The 21,163-nt window shown below is 37.6% G+C and overlaps 1 protein-coding gene across 2 annotated transcripts in view; it reads right to left on the bottom strand.

Annotated features, from left to right (window-relative positions):
- LOC115209314 (V-type proton ATPase subunit H) overlaps positions 1–21,163 on the bottom strand; it is a 62,908-nt gene that overhangs the window by 41,341 nt on the left and 404 nt on the right. The window contains exon 1 of one of the 2 annotated variants that reach the window (XM_029777656.2): positions 3–294. The exons of the other annotated variant lie outside the window; for it this stretch is intronic. Coding sequence (XP_029633516.1) covers positions 3–66 — 64 coding nt within the window. The 5' untranslated portion in view covers positions 67–294. Of the gene's footprint in view, positions 1–2; positions 295–21,163 lie in introns of those variants that run through there. 2 annotated transcript variants of the gene reach the window in all.

Below are 21,163 nucleotides of genomic sequence, written 5' to 3' on the forward strand. Positions count from 1 at the left end.
ACCTTTCTCTAAATCTTCAATGTTTGATATAACACTGACAATTTCTTGTCCACGTAAGCTCGCCATGTTTACTTAATTTCACGCAATTCTTCAATTTATAATGAGTCGTGGTAGTTTGTTTTGCTTTTTAAAACTAATTAAACGATGTGTCTGAATGTTTACGTCTGTATCGATGTTTAAACAGACATGTACAGCATTAACGAACCAACGAAAATACCATAACTCTAACGTAAATAACACTATCGACTATATAACAATATAAGATTCAATGGTCATGTGAACTATGGTGACCCGGAAGTAATAACTAGTTTTACCTTTAACCTCTCCGCATACTTATAACGTAATATATGATTTTTCTCAAAATACTTTACTGTTGATATTAACGCAAGCAAAAAAATGTGAAGCTAATTCTAAATCAATACTTTTAATCTTTAAATGAGTTTTACATAAATTTCATTTATTCATTAAAGATCCTCGATTTATTCTATTGTAAAAATACGCAACTCCACATTCTTTTTTTTGATATACTAATTTACATTTTCTTTCATACCTGTACAAAGCAATTAGGAATTGCAAATATGTACTTATCGCTTATCATTAAAGACAAATAATAAAAAAAAATTCAATATATTTATTATTATTTTTCGAAATTCTAATTTATAAAGACGGAAGATGCGAGTCGAGAAGACGGTATTAGTTACGTCCCTTTAAGTTCTGCGCTTTGGATTAAAATCATGTCAAAAGGACTTTGTTAATTTATAATACCTACAGGATTGTAAAATAAATAAGCAGTAAAATATTCAGGTCAACGCAAATAACTATTCTTCTTCACCTTCAATTTTATGGCCTTGAAATTATTGTTTACAAAAAAGATCATCAGGAACACAGAAACGACAAATTTACCTCCCTTGTCTAGACAGGGATTGCCTCCCCTACAAATATATTCGCGTCAGTAGCAGAATGGCTTTGTAGATTTTTGTTCCACAAATTCCATAGATTCACAACCTTCGAAGTGAATAGAGGGACTGACGTTTCCTTGGCCAGCACAGGTCCTAGGGGGTCGAGTGTTTCCTCATCAATCGTCTGGTGTTGAGAGGATTTCCCGCTCGATTTGACAAGCAAGAAGCAAATGGATTTGGTTTCAAATCTCAGGCAGGGTCAAGCTAGATTCTTACAGTAGTTCAATAGACAGAGGGTTCCAAACTCATGGTTCTTGCTCAGCATAAGGATGTGAGAGGGCCTTCCCAGGGATGCGACGAAGAAAGATAGTGTAAACTTTATCAAACTTGCTTTTCAGATTAAAATTATTGACTTACTCTTAAGAATAACTCTCCAATAAGCACATTAAAAACTTTATTATTACCGCACTATATGCAGTTCAATTAAAAAACAATTACCAAAAAATTACCTTTTATAATTATATGTGATATTACTTTTGTAGGGAATACGGAAATTAAACAAAAGAGTAGAAAAGATAAGAAACTACCACTTTAGACGAATGCTATACAGTTAGGGTAACCTACATCTAAGTCATTTGACGAGTAGAAACTGCCAGAAAAGCAACAGGTTAAGTTCACTGCGCAATACATTACAATACGGAATGTTGACCACTTCCTGACTTGAAAAGTGAAAAGAGAAATAGAAACCAGGAAGTCAGGGAGAGATGTTCGAAAGACTTAACAGCTGGTTACAGGAAGAGTGACATAAATATTTTGCTAAGTTGTGTATGGAACAAGGAAGGGGAGGGGGTCGCATTTAGAGCTACCGTAGAAACATTACTGGCCCCCGAGCAAATCAGTGCACTGGGTCCTATACTATATATTCATCGATTTATCGACAGCAAGTCGTAGAAACATAGATTGGAAATGTGCCTCCCCCACTCCGGCTGGTTCCCCAGTGGGCCCATGCTTTAAGACGGCACTGTTCCTATACTCAGCTCTGTGTCTGCGTTACACCTATCAGAAGCAATGAATAATTAACGAGTAATTTTGTTCTCCAGCTTAATGTGAAGGTTGAGTTGGAACATAGAATACTGCGTTATTTACGCTGAGAGGATCTCTCACAAGGACTTGTGGTGCGTGAAGGCACTCGTAATTATATCGTTGACACACGAGAAACAGCTGTTACGGTCGCCGGAACTGCCACATCACGTGACGTCGCCTTGCTATGGGACATATCCAGCAGTGACATAACATTCAAATCACCTGTCAACGATATATAGAATATACTCCACGTTAAGTTGGAGATCTATCAACCTACCTATTTCTTTACTGCCCATAAGGGGCTACACACAGAAGGGACAAACAAGGACAGACAAATTGATTAAGTCGATTCCATCGACCCCAGTGCGTAACTGGCACTTAATTTATCGACCCCGAATGGATGAAAGGTAAAATCGACCTCGGCGGAATTTGAACTCAGAACGTAGCTGCAGACGAAATACGGCTAAGCATTTCGCCCGGTGTGCTAACGTTTCTGCCAGCTCAACCTACCTACCTATCAACCTACCTACCTACCTACCTACCTACCTACCTACCTACACATCCATCAATCTATCTATCTATCTATCTATCTATCTATCTATCTATCTATCTATCTATCTATCTATCTATCTATCTATCTATCTATCTATCTATCCGTCTGTCCGTCTGTCTGTCTACCTACCTACCTACCCATCTATCTATCTATCTATCTATCTATCTATCTATCTATCTATCATCTATCTATCTATCTATCTATCTATCTATCTATCTATCTATCTATCTATCTATCTATCTATCTATCTATCTATCTATTTATCTATCTATCTATCTACCTACACATCAATCTATCTATCTATCTATCTATCTATCTATCTATCTATCTATCTATCTATCTATCTATCTATCTATCTATCTATCTATTCACCCACCCATCCATCCATTATCCATCCTTTCATTCATCCGTCCGTGCGCCCATGTATGTATGTATGTATGTATGTATGTATGTATGTATGTATGTATGTATGTATGCTTGAAGGAGATTATATACTACGGAAATGATAAAGTTTTAATGCTTATTGGAAACTTAATAAAGTATACAATTTGCTTCTTCGTCGCACCCTTGGAAAGGCCTTCTCACACCCTTCACCATTTACTGGCTCATTTGTTAAAATTGCTTATGAAAAACTAACGATTAAAATAAATGGGACCCGTCCCTCCTCAAATCGAAGGAATTTAATAGACGACCCAAAATGTATGTATGTATGTATGTATGTATGTATGTATGTATGTATGTATGTATGTATGTATGTATGTATGTATGTATGTAGGTGCGGGGACATAGAAATAATCGGACTGGGTACCCGATCGCGCGGTTAAACCATTGGGAGGGAAGGACTCCTAGCTTTTGTTAGGACATCCTTCTAGGAGAAGGTAACTCAGGTAACTGGGATAACTCCGACATAAAACTGCGGCTCAGTGGTTACCGATGATGTTGACTTGTTCTTCTTTTCGGATTATGGCTGCTGTTGCTTAGTGAGTGGGATTGACTCAGTGCACAGCCTTTCCTTACTTAAAAAAAAATCTTCTTGCACTGGCATTGCACGATAACAACATTGATTAAGCTTCGTGCAATGGCCATACTCGATAACGAGGAGGGCAGCCACCATGTATGTATGTATGTATGTATGTATGTATGTATGTATGTATGTATGTATGTATGTATGTATGTATGTATGTATGTATGAAAGTGCCCTTCGCAATCATGGCGTTTCAGATTCGATCCCACTGCCTAGTATCCTGGGTAAGCGTCTTCTACTACAGCATGGTGTCAACACGTGTCTTATGAATGAAACTTCATAGAAGGAACCTGCGCGGATGTTTTGTTGTCTCTTTTTTGTATCTCCTAACTGTCTGGATGTTTTGCGTTCTGGTCCCATTTTGTATGTATATATATATAGCGGCGTACGTACACTTTGGTCTCTTATATGTAAGTATACATTTTTCTAAATCTTGTACGATCCTATTTCTGTCTATCGGCCCTTTCACGCTTATTCGTTCACTCCACTCTTCGTTCTTTCGTTCCCCCTCTCTCACATTTCTTCGCCTACTCGTACACTTTCCCTCCACTTTTCACTTCACTCTGTCCCTGCCATTTTTTCTCGCCCCTCCTTACTTCTTCTGTCCCTCTACCTCACTGTCTTCTTTTCCCACGTGACGGGCGTTCGGCCAAGGTCTGGCCGTTGTCCGTGCAACATCGATATTCTTCCTTCTGTTTGTGAAATCTTGTATCCCTGCCGTAAGGCTTCATTTTCACATACGCCAGCTTAATTTAATTCATCCTTAGTCGAAAGACACCTGTTGTTATGTCCTGTTATTATTTCTATTGTATTTGTGTAACATTGTCCGTTTTTTTTTCGTCCTTGCTTTTGTATACATTCGCTGCTTTGTTCCAAGAAATCTAATGCTCTTAGCTTAGTTTTTCCTTGGGGCTGGCCAGATTGCAGCAATCTCGAGTATAACCAGCCGAAATTGCAAAAATAATCTGGAACTCGACTGAGTAAAGAAAACTCCGAATGATCCGTCCATGTTTTCTTTGTATCTGGATGTTTTGTTGTCCCTTTTTTGTATCACCTAACTGTCTGGATGTTTTGCGTTCTTGTCTCATTTTGTATATATATATATATATATATATATATACACATGCACAAACACAAAGACACAGACACACACACACAGACACACACACACATACAGAAACACACACATATATTTGCGCGCATGAGTGTGAGAGAGAGAAGGGGTGACACTGTGTGTGTGGGTTTGTGTCTCTGTCAGTGTGAGTGTGCGCGCGAGCACGTGTCTGAATTTATGAGTGTATATAAACTGAATTCTTTTCCATCCAAAGTATTCATGGATGGCTTTCTTGTTATAAATATTCGGCATAGTTTATCTGTTTTTCACTACTTCAGTTTTTACTAATTGTTTTGCAACCTTTCGCTTCACCTTCACCTTCACTTTTACCACATACTTTTATATGTTATTTGTGTATTACGTGTATATACGATTATCGTTTTCCTTTTATGTAAATGTATGTTACCGATCGTATTCAATGCATGTCAATGACACGAAGTTTCGTGCTTAAATGAACACAACATGCTTAAATAAACACACTCAGATAAAGAATGACAAAAATCCTAGTAGAAGAGCTTCCACCCCCACATAGCAAGGGAGACAGAAAAAAAAAATTCGTGTCGCCTAATAAAAATGTTTTATGGCTAAGGCGATAATTGCATAAACACCACCATTTACTACGAAGGTAAAAAGAGAATCATTCATTTTGTACTAACCATACATAAGTTACCTCCCTTGTGAATTTCTGTATACTGTGATTCTGTTAGTGATTGCTACACATTTGCTACAGATGTAAGAGCAAGCGTAAAGATGTGTGTGTGTGTGTTGTGTGTGTATATATATATATATATATATATATATATATGTACAGAAATTAAATATAAATTATAAATTACAAAGTGGGACAAGAACGCAAAAACACACAAAGAGACGACACAAAAACACACAAAGAGACGACACAAGAAAACGAAGCCTCTAATCTTCAGTCGGGAACCGGATCATCTTAGCAATTTCGGCTGTTTAATCTCGATTATTGCGGCGTAACGTACCCCTATCTCCTATATATATATATATATATATATATATATATATATAATATATATATATATATATATATATATATATATATATATATATATATATATATATAATATATATATATATTATATATTATATATATATATATATATATATATTATATAATTATATATATATATTATATATATATAGGGAGAATTCACAAAAAAAAAACAAACCCCAAAAGGTGAAGACAGGTATTGTAGAAAACAAACAGATGTATTAGTATAACGCTCGGGAATTGAAAAAGTCTTTAACGTTTCGAGCCTACGCTCTTCCACAGAAAGGAACACGGAGAGAAACAAGGAGGGAAAAAAAGTGTGTGTAGTGGCTATTATGACCTATCTCCTCATTCTAATCATACACATCTCTCCCCCCGCCCATCTATCGACAAATACTATCGATACATTCTCGAATTTTCATTCAACCACAAAACCCCTTTGATTGAGCAACACAGAATCCACGGCTCCATACTTTGAAATGACTAAGCATGAAATACTATTGGAGCTGACATTATTTCAGTTCGCTCAAAGTTTCTAAATTGTTATGGAGCCAACAATATATACATACATACATACATACATACATACATACATACATACATACATACATACATACGTACGTACGTGCGTGCGTGCGTGCATGCATTCATATATGTATATTGTATATATATATGCATACACATATAAATGTATAAAGTCAAGAGGTGTGATAGGTGACGATAGAGTTACTCTTCCATATGGCGTTCATGATTATATCCGTTTCCTATCCCTTTACATGTAGTATCAATCTATTGTTCTATGCAAATGTTATACGCACAAATTCGCACGATCCCTTATAATTCTCTGAATCCATATTTTGTACGATGTATGTATGTATGTATGTATGTATATATGTATGTATGTATGTATGTATGTATGTATGTATGTATGTATGTATGTATGTATGTATGTGCACCTTCATCCTGATGGGGGGTATTCTCTTGGTTGTACGTCGCTGAACGGTTTCCAGACGATTAATATCCTGGACAAGATAGGGGTTCCAGACCGGTGATGCAAATTCCAGGTGAGGCCGCACCGTAGCTATATAAAGCATCAGATAGATAGCCAGAGAGCGGCCCACAAAGGACTTGGTAAGTGATGCTAAGACACCCTCAGCCTTCTTTGCAATTTTAGCCACGTGTTTTGTCCAACGCAAATCGCTGTCGACAATAATGCCCAGGTCACGTTCACAAGAAGACTTTTTGAGATTAATGTTGTAGAGGGAGTAAGTAGACGCTGGGTTTTTCCTCCCAAAATGCATGGTGGTACATTAGTCCACAGCCAGCTTGAGTTGCCAGTCCATGATCCATTGCTGCATCGTGTCCAGGTCCGATTGCAATAAAGATCTATATTGTTCAGGATCTGTCCTCTTTATTTCGAGTTTCAGCTTGATGTCATCTACATATTTCAGCACTCTGGCATTCTTTAAGTTGGCATCTATGTCATTAACATATGCAACAAATAAAAGGGGGCCAAGAACAGATCTCTGTGGTATACCAGATGTCATCTCATAGGGCGAAGAGTGCTGTCCTAGAACTGTGACAACCTCTTTTCGGCCGATAATGGACTTCAATCAGTTATAGAGATAATCTCTTACACTCATTGCAGAGAGTTTCACCATAAGGCTTTTGTGTGGCACCGAATTAAAAGCCTTAGCAAAGTCCAGGTAAACAACATCCTCCCAGGATCCGCCATCAGTGATTCGGGTAATGTCCAAGAAACTCGATGAATTGATTACAGAAGCTGGAGTTAGGAATAAATCCAAATTGTGACGGCTGGATGAGGCTGTGAGACTTCCAGAAGTTCCAGAGGGTTTCTCTGACACAGTATTCCATCAGTTTGGCGATGCAGCAAGTAAGACTAATGGGGCGATAGTTGATAGGCGATGTGCGGTCACCTTTTTTGAACAGAGGAATAACACTGGTAATTTTACACAGCTCTGGAGTAACACCATTGTCAAGACAGAATTGAAAGAATAGTGAAAGTTGGTTTAGAAGAAAGTACCCACCGCGTTTGAGAAGTAGGTATGTAACACCATCGAGACCAGGAGAGGCATAGTTACGTTTATTCTTAAGGTGGCATTGTAGCATTGCTGGTGTAAATTTCATAGTAGTTATAGAGTTTGGTGTCAGAGGTGATGGAGATGGAGCATTTTGACCTTCGACAGTAAAGATGCTTGCATAGCATTCAGTAATGATTCTGCACATGCTTTGGGATTGTCAGTAATCTGGCTTGTGTGGGGATTGCGAAGGGGGCCAACTGGAAAGTGAGGTGTCTTATATGTTTTTGCGAAATGTTCTTAATTCGCAACGCACCTTTTATTATTAATGTCGAATTACTGATTATATTTACACTAATTAATGTTGGGAGAAATTACCTTAATTTGCAATAAAAATACTTGTAAAAAAAATGAAGGTAATAAGAAAGTTTTTAAGAACCCAAATGTTGAAAAAGTCAATATTATGTTGGAAGAAACACACACACACCCGCACGCGCATACACACACACACACATACACACACACACACACACACTCACATACACTCACACACACAGACACAGACACAGACACACAGACACACACACACACACACACACCACACACACACACACACACACACACACACTTGTTTCCAAGCTTAATTTCTTGCTGGGTGGGGAAAAAATTGCTTTGGATCGAAGAAGAGAAAAGTGAAGAGGAGAGGTTACTCTTGGGTTTGTTTGATTTTCACACACACACGACAAAGAAAACTATATTTTAACAACTCATAAATATTTTCTACCATGAACAATATATATATGTATATATATTGTTTCTGCATACACCACATGTACTTTGGACGTTGGATTTTGTGAAAGTTTGATTCCTTAGAAGCTTCGTTGTCGTGACAATTAAAGTTAAAGAATTTAAAAAAAAAACGTGGAAGAATCGCGATGGAGTGTTTGTTCTTCCTCATTTAAGAAATGCATGATTGTCACACAATTCCATCTTATCCATGTCTTCACACACACACACACACACACACACACAACACACACACACTTGTTTCCAAGCTTAATTTCTTGCTGGGTGGGGAAAAAAATGCTTTGGATCGAAGAAGAGAAAAGTGAAGAGGAGAGGTTACTCTTGGGTTTGTTTGATTTTCACACACACACGACAAAGAAAACTATATTTTAACAACTCATAAATTTTCTACCATGAACAATATATATATGTATATATATTGTTTCTGCATACACCACATGTACTTTGGACGTTGGATTTTGTGAAAGTTTGATTCCTTAGAAGCTTCGTTGTCGTGACAATTAAAGTTAAAGAATTTAAAAAAAAAACGTGGAAGAATCGCGATGGAGTGTTTGTTCTTCCTCATTTAAGAAATGCATGATTGTCACACAATTCCATCTTATCCATGTCTTCACACACACACACACACACACACACACAACACACACACACTTGTTTCCAAGCTTAATTTCTTGCTGGGTGGGGAAAAAATTGCTTTGGATCGAAGAAGAGAAAAGTGAAGAGGAGAGGTTACTCTTGGGTTTGTTTGATTTTCACACACACACGACAAAGAAAACTATTTTTAACAACTCATAAATATTTTCTACCATGAACAATATATATATGTATATATATTGTTTCTGCATACACCACATGTACTTTGGACGTTGGATTTTGTGAAAGTTTGATTCCTTAGAAGCTTCGTTGTCGTGACATTAAAGTTAAAGAATTTAAAAAAAAAACGTGGAAGAATCGCGATGGAGTGTTTGTTCTTCCTCATTTAAGAAATGCATGATTGTCACACAATTCCATCTTATCCATGTCTTCACACACACACACACACACACACACACACACACAACTGTACTTTATGTAAGTCTGTGCTCGATATACCTGGCACGGATAACCAACTAAATTGAGAACAACCTTAGTATTTAACATATGGAACTAAACAGTTATAAGTGCTACCAGCTTACCAGAAAACTTACCAAATATATTTGGTTTTTGGATTTGGTTTGCAAAATTCTTTATATGAGTTCGTGTGTTGAAGCATATTCTGTTGTGTCTGCGGAGAGTCAGTCTCTTTTAGTGCCTTATTATTTAACACACTCACCGGTAAAATTTCCACTTATTTCTTATTTTTATTTTCTAAAATTTTCGTTGCGTCTTGCAACCTTTTCAATAGTCTTGACTCTCTATATTACCAAATATAGAAATATATTAATGTACCCCGAAAGTATATAAAACAATACACATGCACACACCCACTTATACTTCGTGTAAGTTTATGTTCGATATAACCGGCGTGGATAACCAGTCAAGTCGTGGGTTACCGTAGTAATTAATATATATAACAATACAATTATATATAACAATACAATTCGGCGGGGGAGGTTGAAATTTGATATTGTTGTAATGAGTGGTCAGTCCACACCTATCCATCACTACAGGCTTATAGCTTTAAGTTTATAGTGTGTGTGTGTGCGTGCATATACACACATACATACGTACATAATACATACATACATACATACATACATACATACATACATACATACATACATACATACATACATACATACATACACACATGCGTACGTACGTACATACATACATGCATGCATACATGCGTGCATACATACATACACACATACATACGTACATATATATAACGAACTAACTGTTACTTTCTCAGATGCAGCACGGATTTTTGTCAGTGAACAGGTCGCGGTCTTAAAGCAACGAAAATATTTTGCCAAATTAAACTTAAATGTTGAAGTGAATCGAACAGCTTTTGTGTGTTTCTTAAATGGCTTACAAACACCTTCCACGCTGCAATTATAGGTGGTTTTACGTTTGCCACAATGATATGTAACACCAGGGTGCCACCAAGCTTGCTGAATATAAGAAGGCTGTTTTTCCTGAGATGCGTATTAACATCTGTACTTCGTGCAAGTTTGTGCTCAATATAAACAGGTGTAAATAGCCAACCAAGTCGGGGGCCAACTTGGTATTTAAAATACTAACACAGAAAAAAGCACAGAAAAATACTAACACATAGAAAGAGGCACAAAAAATACTAACACACAGAAGCACAGAAAAATTAAAACAAAACACACGGGAGAAAAGAATCTTGTGGTGTGAAGAATTAAGAGCGAAAAATCAACATAGACAACAGTGAATCACGACGCAGCGTGTGGTTGTCATGGTAACAAGCTGCTAATAGCACACTGTCAGTTGATTGGCTAAAATTATCCAAATTTCCCAACTTTAATGCCAAATAACATCAAATACTTTAAATTACGAGACAAATTAATTGGTTGATCGCAATCAAAATTCAGAGTTGCATCGATACAACAAAATTGAAAGCAATTTGAGCAAAATTAAGGGCGGGGCTCATTTTGCGAAATCGAAAGACTAGATCCATGTATGTATGTATGTGTGTGTATGTATGTATGTGTGTGTATGTATGTATGTATGTATGTATGTATGTATGTATGTATGTATGTATGTATGTATGTATGTATGTGTATGTATGTATGTATGTATGTGTGTGTGTTTGTATGTATGTATGTATGTATGTATGTATGTATGTATGTATGTATGTATGTATGTATGTATGTATGTACGTACGTACGTACGTATGTATGTATGCTTGTCTGTCTGTCTGTATGTATATATATATATGTGTGTGTGTATGTGTGTGCGTGTATGCACGTGTTTGTATATGTATGCGTATGTATTTGAACATTTTTTTCTTTAAGATTTAAGTTCTTTTTTACGAAATTCGCAGTGACACTTTACGGAATTCAAAGTGACACTATCGAAGTGACAAGGCTCTTTTGTATATATGCAAGAACACGTGAATGTTTGTATGTGTTTGTGTGGGTGAATGAGAAAAATAACTGGCAGAACTATTGATCAATATCAGATTCAGTTATGTTAATTTCTTTGTTTCACAAATGCTTTGGATTCATATGATACAAAACCTAGTTACCTAATTCCTATTACGTATATTTTATTGATTTACAAAAGTATACCTGCCTCCTTACCTGTGAATATTTTTCACTGTTTCTCTATAGAGCGGAGGCGACGAATCTCGTCTAAGTGTGCGACTGGCTGTGAATACCAATCACTGACGAGGCCCAACGAGGTCGAAACGCATCTGGCGTCATTCACTAGCCGCTGCTGGACAATTTTCATATCAATCCGACACACGCACGCACACACACACACACACACACACATGCACACACACACATGCACACACACACACACACGCACGCACACACACACACACACGCACACACACACACACACACAACACACACACACACACACACACATGTTCTTAATTAGCAACGCATCTTTTATTAATAATGTTGAATTACTGATTATATTTACACTAATTAATGTTGGGAGAAATTACCTTAATTTGCAATAAAAATACTTGTAAAAAAATGAAGATAAGAAAGTTTTTTAAGAACCCAAATGTTGAAAAAGTCAATATCATGTTGGAAGAAACACACACACACGCACGCACACACACACACACGCACACACACACACACACACACTCTCGCACTCGCGTACATACACATATACATCAGGGTGCCCTTGATAATTTCGAAAATCGAAAGGATTGTGAATAGTACTGTGAGTGCCATAATCTGAATAAATAAAATTGTTTCCATTTTATGTTATCGAGTACTTCATCTTATATTGTGAATCTTCATAGTCTTTAATCTCTACATGTATATACGGTTATATGTATAAATGTATATGCACAGTTCTCTCTCTCTCTCTCTCTCTCTCTCTCTCTCTCTCTCTATCTATACACACACACACACACACACATACACACACACACACATATGTATATAGAGATAGGGAAAATTCACACACACAAAAAAAAGACGAAGACAGGTGGAGTAGACAACAAACATATGTATTAGTATAACGCTCGGGAAGTGAAAAAGTCTTCAACGTTTCGAGCCTACGCTCTTCCACAGAAAGGAACACATAAAGAAACAAGGAGAGAAGCTAAAGAATGTGTAGTGGCTAGCGATATATGTATATGAGGCGGCGAGCTGGCAGAAACGTTAGCACGCCGGGCGAAATGCGTAGCCGTATTTCGTCTGCCGTTACGTTCTGGGTTCAAATTCCGCCGAGGTCGACTTTGCCTTTCATCCTTTCGGGGTCGATAAATTAAGTACCAGTTACGCACTGGGGTCGATGTAATCGATTTAATCCGTTTGTCTGTCCTTGTTTGTCCCCTCTGTGTTTAGCCCCTTGTGGGTAGTAAAGAAATATATATAATATATATATATATATATATATATATATATAATATATATATATATATATACAAATCATATATATATATATATATATATATTATATATATATATATATATATATATATATATATATAATGTGATAATATATATATATATTATATATATTATATATACACATATATATTATATATATATAATATATATATATATATATATATCTTATATATATATCTTATATATGTATATATATATATATATATATATATATATATATATATATATATATATATATATATATATAATATATATATACACGCGCGCGCGCACACACACACACACACATATAGGCGCAGGCATAGCTGCGTGGTAAGAAGCTTGCCTCCCAACCACATGATTCCGTGTTCAGTCCCACTGCGTAGCGCCTTAGGCAAAAGCATCCCCTTAACACCTTGAATCTGATTTCATTCACCCGAAAATAGAGGTAATATTTCGATATAGAAACAATATTACTGAAACATAAAAAGCAGTTCTTTAACATACAATACCTACTTCTTTATTACCCACAAGGGGCTAAACACAGAGGGGACAAACAAGGACAGACATAGGTATTAAGTCGATTACATCGACCCCAGTGCGTAACTGGTACTTAATTTATCGACCCCGAAAGGATGAAAGGCAAAGTCGACCTCGGCGGAATTTGAACTCACAACGTAACGCAGACGAAATGCCGCTAAGCATTTCGCCCGGCGTGCTAACGTTTCTGCCAGCTCGCCGCCTTCATACAATACCGTGAACACCGAAGCGAAGAAACATGACATCTTATAAGTAATATAAGACCGAATGGACCATCTCGCCATATAGCCTCCTAACATCACCCTCAAGGGCCACAAAAACAACTTTTTTTTCCATCCGCAAATCCCAGCAAGTTAATCCATCTAACAGCGAATTAATATTAGTCAGTAAGTGCATTCTAGGTGCCATTAGATCTATGGAACGGAAGCGTTGTTCTTATCAAGTGGTTTCTTGGCATTGAAAGTAAAGCAACTTGAAGATTTATCCATTTCGATACAGTAAATTGCTGTTTACCAATACAAGAAACCTTCCTTCCGAAAGCCGTAGATTTCAGTAAACACTTCACTAAGTTTAACGAATTGGTCTTTAGGATAGTGATGAATATCAAGAACCTTGTTATACAATAGCATTAGCTACTGGTTCAAAAAGGAAGGCGATGCACTTCTCGATGCCTTCATATGTATCTATGATGATGTGGAAATGGTTTATTTTGATGGCCTGCTCATCCGTGACACCCTCAGAAACTGAACTTCCGTACTGCTCTGATTTGTATAGAACTGGTGGCCTGACATGTCTTGGGTATGATTTTTAACAGCATCTAGTACAGAAGCCCTGGTTCGGAATTTCCAAGGTTTTGAGGCATGTGGAGGTATTATTGTTCTAAGATCTACTTTGATCCATAGTAGACACATCCGTCTGGTTATTTAGTTAATTAGAGTGTCATGGAATTGCCTCCGGAAGAAGGTTACTCACAGACACCCCAAAGGACTCAGAGCAGATGAGAACCTTCAGCTCTTTAGCTTCTCATGTAGGAAAAGGTAACTCCATATATTTCCTACATCCCGATAACTATTGAGCTCGAAGTGCTTGTTTCTGACCAATACAAGTTTGAAAGACGAGAGATTGAGACTGGCTCTGCACAAACCATGACCACTATAATAATATAGTGTTCAGCAAACCAAGTTACCAGCACTAACATTATTACACTTTGGTGACAGGGAAATCGGTTACGTGACAGGTAGAGAGTGCTACTGAATACACGAGCCATAAGTTGATGGGCGTTGTTGATCTGTGTTATGCCGAACCCTCATTTGTTAAACCGACTAGAGAGCCCACCGATGACCTGAAAATCCCACGCAGTATAAATTGATGTGCCATGGACAGATTTAAGGCGGAACTTTATACGGTGTATTCAAGGAGTTTGACTTAAATGTAACTGTTAGGTTAGTACCAAAGTAACGATATCTGTCTAGATGTTACTTTAGATCTAAGGGCAGTAACCACTACACCTAGAGGAAACTAAGCTAAGACACTATATCACTGTATCGACCTGATTATCGTATTTTGTTACATCCCGTTGGTCACAACGTGTTTCCTCGCATTGTTGTAGTTTTCGAATGAAACCACCCCTGACCAAAACGTCAGTGCGTTGCAGGGTTACCTATTTACAGGTGAGTGTACGGGAGCGACTTGAAATGAAATGTTTTGCTCAAGAACACAATGCTCTGCCGATCTGGGAATCAAAATGACAATTTTGCAATCATTTCGATTCCCAGACCATTAGGCCATGCACTTTCACAAGGGACTGTATACTTTGCCAAAATGTCTTCCACCAACGATCTCTAACTTTCTAGATATTATTTTAAATGTAAGACGAGTAACTACTATTCTTGGAGGAAACTAAACTAAAACTCTCTACATTTGTTATGCAGAGGAATACTGATATCAGTTGAGAAATGTTGATAAACAAGATATTGATAAACAAGATAGGCGCAGGAGTGGCTGTGTGGTAAGTAGCTTGCTTACCAACCACATGGTTCTGGGTTCAGTCCCACTGGGTGGCACCTTGGGCAAGTGTCTTCTACTATAGCCTCGGGCAGACCAAAGCCTTGTGAGTGGACCTGGTTGATGGAAACTGAAAGAAGCCCGTCGTATATATGTATATATATATATATATATGTATATATATATATATGTGTGTGTGTGTGTGTGTGTGTGTGTGTGTGTGTGGTGTGTGTGTGTGTGTGTGTGTGTGTGTGTGTATGTTTGTGTGTCTGTGTTTGTCCCCCAACATCGCTTGACAACCGATGCTGGTGTATTTACGTCCCCGTAACTTAGCGGTTCAGCAAAAGAGACCCGATAGAATAAGTACTAGGCTTACTAAGAATAAGTCCTGAGGTCGATTTGCTCGACTAAAGGCGGTACTCCAGCATGGCCGCAGTCAAATTCAAATGACTGAAACAAGTAAAAGAGAAAAGAGAAAAAAAAATGCTACGAACGACTAAACATCGATAGAGTTTGGAAATAATTGTTCTTGGATTGGTGTGATTGTAGCAGCAGTCAAAATGTGGTTAGCTGCTGGTCGTGCTGTCTTCAAATGTCTATCGTTCGCCATCTGATCATTGCTTTGACTGCTGTCAGCTTGGGTCCGCTGCTGCCCGCCGTACTTGTACTGTTTGTATGCTGTCTCGTCTATTCGTAGAATTTAAGGTGCGCTGAATATTTGGTGATGGTTAGTCTCAGAAAGAAACACGCCAAAAGATGAAATTGTTGCTGGAGGCGGTTCCTGGTAAAGTCTTGATTGGTCAGATCTTTTCGATGAGGAGTGTAATATTCTAGCGAATCGCGAAATCGGATATAGCGATCTGATTTCTAAATATCCCCGCTTTCTCAAAATGTTCTCTTCCGGGTATGATTAGAAGCTTAGTTGCTGGTTGGAGAGTAAGGTGCTGCTAGTTTAGACAGAGGCTATCCAATCATACCAATTCAAACGAGAGATAAGGAGTAGGAAATAAGTTGATTTAATTTCAGCCTACAGGCTTGGCGTCTCTATGAAGGTAACTATAAAGTATAGCTGTCTTCATTCTTAGATAGAATGAGACATAAACATTCTCTCTTTACTCTTTACTCTTTTACTTGTTTCAGTCATTTGACTGCGGCCATGCTGGAGCACCGCCTTTAATCGAGCAACTCAACCCCGGGACTTATTCTTTTGTAAGCCCAGTACTTATTCTATCGGTCTCTTTTGCCGAATCGCTAAGTTACGGGGACATAAACACACCAGCATCGGTTGTCAAGCAATGCTAGGGGACAAACACAGACACACAAACACACACACGCATACATATACATATATACGACGGGCTTCTTTCAGTTTCCGTCTACCAAATCCACTCACAAGGCTTTGGTCGGCCCGAGGCTATAGTAGAAGACACTTGCCCAAGGTGCCATGCAGTGAGACTGAACCCGGAACCATGTGGTTGGTAGACAAGCTACCTACCACACAGCCACTCCTGCGCCTATTCATATAAAATGACACCCAAACACACGCATATACTTGCATATTCACATACACGCGCACTTTATATGCACATAAACATCTCTATGTATGTATATAAGCATGTAGTTATGTAATGTGTGTACATATGAATGTATGTATGTAGCTCTCCGTCTTTGTCTATCTATCTTTCTGTCTGTGTCTCTATCTATCTATTTGTCCGTACATCCATCTATCTGTCCATCTATTCGTTCATCCATCCATATATAAGTCTCACACATGCCAGCTTAATTTAATTTGTCCTTAATCGAAAGACACCTGTTGTTATGTCCTGTTATTTGTATTTGTGTAACATTCTCCGTTTTTTTCGTCCTTGCTTTCGTATACATTCGCTGCTTTCTTCCAAAGAATCTAAAGCTTTTAGCTTAGTTTTTTCTTGCGGCTGACCAGATTGGAACAATCTTAAGTATAACCAGCCGAAATTGCAAAGATAATCTGGAACTCGCCTGAGGAAAGAAAACTCCGAATGACCCGTCCTTGTTTTCTTTGTATCGTCTATCTGGATGTTTGTTGTCCCTTTTTTGTATCACCTAACTGTCTGGATGTTTTACGTTCATGTCCCATTTTGTATTCTTCATATACATATATAAGTCAGTCTATCTATCTATCTATCTATCTATCTATCTATCTATCTATCTATCTATCTATCTATCTATCTATCTATCTATCTATCTATCTATCTATCTATCTATCTATCTATCTATCTATCTATCTATGCAAGTAGCATGTAAACAAATGGACAGATACATAAGAGTAAGTTGACAAACAACAGATAAACAACTATAGGCTGTTAGATAGATTGAGAGGCAGATATATTTTTCAGACAAAATAGATTGAAGACATACATACATACATACATACATACATACATACATACATATATACATACATACATACATACATACATACATACATACATACATACATACATACATACACATGTATTCCTTTACTTGTTTCAGTCATTTGACTGCGGCTATGCTGGAGCACCGCCTTAAAGGGTTTTAGTGGAAGAAATCGACTCTAGGGCTTATTCTTTGTAAGCCCAGTACTTATTTTCTCGGACTCTTTTGTCGAACTGCTATGTTACGGAGACATAAACACAGCAGCATCGGTTGTCAAGTGATGACGAGGAGACTAACAGATAACACATATAAATACATACACATACTCACACACACACATACATATGAGAGGTTTTGGTATCCAGAAGATCCGAAGGGCAGGTAAGGCTATGTAAGTGCTACGGAAGGACAGCAGTTAGATTCCCGGTTCGATAATAGCATGAGTGAGGATCGTGTGTGAGTGTGTATAGGTTAAAAAAAAATGAGACAACAAAGCCAATGCAATGTGAATTTCAGAAAGAGAAGGGTAGTCTTACAGCTGTTTCAGGGATATAAAAGATATTCCATCATCAGAGACGATATGAGGGAGTTCAATATAAGAAGGTATTTTGGAAAGGGAAAAATTTAGGAAATATAAGAATAAAAATAAAGATATATGTATACGACGGGTTTCTTTCAGTTTTCTTCTATCTAATCCACTCACAAAGCTTTGGTCGGCCCAAGGCTATAGTAGAGGACACTTACCCAAGGGGCCACGCAATGAGACAACCTTGAACCATGTGGTTGGAAAGCAAGCTTCTTATCATACAGCCGCGCCTCATAATATATATATATATATATATATATAATATATATATATATATATATATATGCGTGCATGTGTGTTTGTGACCGTGAATGAGTGTACACACACACACACACACACAAACACACACACACACACACACACACACATATATATATAAAGGGAAAGTTTACGAAAATAAACAAAAGACAAAGCAGGTGGAGTACAAACAAACAAATGTATTAGTATAGCGCTCAGGAATAGAAAAAGTCTTTTACGTTTCGAGCCTACGCTCTTCGACAGAAAGATACACAGAAAAAAACAAGGAGAGAAACAAGGAGAGAAAAAAATGCGTGTAGTAGCTAACGATCTATCATGGCGTATATATATATGAAAGAAATCCTGTATCCAAGAATCCCACTTTGTGATTAACAGCTAGTCAGTCATACAACGAGACACATAGAGACAGGTAGTTAAAAATATACAAGCAGACAGATAGACGCACTACCAGTCTTAAAAATAGATCGGCACACATATAAAAAGGCAAACAGGTAGACGTATAAGGGGCTAGACAGGCTCGTTGCCAGACTTTGGTGCCTGGGGATGCTTCAGAATATTCTGGGTGGGCACTAATTTGCAATAATGCTAAAGTGGACTTCCGAAATAAGTGTATCACTGTAAATCTGAGGGTGCACCATTTAATAGTGAGGGCGCAGTGCCACTCAGAGAATCCCCTTAGCAACAGGCATGGGCTTGATAGATAACACTACAGATAGTAGGTGTAACCGTATATATAGTACAGCAAGGTGCAGGTGTGGGTATGTGGTTAAGAAACTCGCTTTGTAACCACGTGTTTCGGGTTCAGTCCCACTGTACGGCACCTTGAGCAAGTGTCTCCTATTATTTCCCTGGGCCACCGACACCTTGATTGACTTAAGAGACTCGAAAGGATGAAAGGAGAAGTGGATGTGGCCGAATTTGAACTCAGAGCGTTAGATCGATAAATAGGTATATTGAACGACAGCTAAATAGATTGATATACAGAGATAGAGAGGTAGATGGTCACATATTGATAGACAGATTGATAGATAGATAAATAGATAGATTAACAGATAACTAGATAGACTGATAAACAAATAGATAAGTTGATAGAGAAATCAATAGGTGATTGACTAAAATATAAGAAGATTTATAGACGTCCAAATGGATAGACATACAGACAGAAAGACCGACAAACAAGTAAATAGATAGGCTGATAATCAGACAGTTAGATGAAAGATAAACATATGTATATATATATTATAGGAGCACTCCGTCGGTTACACGACGAGGGTCCCAGCTGATACGATCAACGGAACAGCCTGCTCGTGAAATTAACGTGCAAGTGACTGAGCAATCCACAGACACGTGTACCCCTAACACAGTTCTCAGGGAGATTCAGCGTGACACAGAGTGTGACAAGGCTGGTCCAATGAAATACAGGTACAACTCATTTTTGCCAGCTGAGTGGACTGGAGCAACGTGAAATAAAGTGTCTTGCTCGAGGACACAACGCGTCGCCGGGAATCGAACTCACGACCTTACAATCGTGAGCCGAATGCCCTAACTACTGAGCAACGCGCCTTCACTATATATATATGTATGTATATCTATCTATCTATCTATCTATCTATCTATCTATCTATCTATCTATCTATCTATCTATCTATCTATCTATCTATCTATCTATCTATCTATCTATCTACTCACCTACCTCCCTGTTTGTCTATCTCTGAGTTCAACAGATACAGACAAATGTGGACCGACAAATAAATAAACTGAAATATGAACAGGTAGATTGACAGGTAAAAAGATGGACAGACAGACAGACAGACAGATGATAGGTAGACATAAATAGGTAGACGAGTAGATCGAAAGAAACACTTTACTTCAAAAACAAAATTATTGATTTTTTAAACTTAGGCACGAAGTTACCGATTGTGCGGGGGTGGCGAGAGAGAGAGAGAGAGAGAGAGAGAGAGAGAGAAGAGAGAGAGAGAGAGAGAGAGAAGAGAGAGAGATTGTTCGAATCCACTCTTTCTCTCTTGATACACATATATGTATGTGGTGTGTATATATATATATATATATATATATTATATAATATATATATATATATATAGATATATATATATATATATATATATATGTATGTATATATATATATATATATATATATATATAATATATATATATATATATATATATATATTTAATGCGTCGGCCAGAGGCTATTGAAGAGACACTGCCCAACGTGTCACGCATGATACTGAACCCAGAACCATGCGGTTGAGAAGCAACTTTTTACCACACAGCCATGCCGACATCTT

Source organism: Octopus sinensis, linkage group LG3, assembly GCF_006345805.1.
Source record: "Octopus sinensis linkage group LG3, ASM634580v1, whole genome shotgun sequence".
NCBI classification, from domain to species: Eukaryota; Metazoa; Mollusca; class Cephalopoda; order Octopoda; family Octopodidae; genus Octopus; species Octopus sinensis.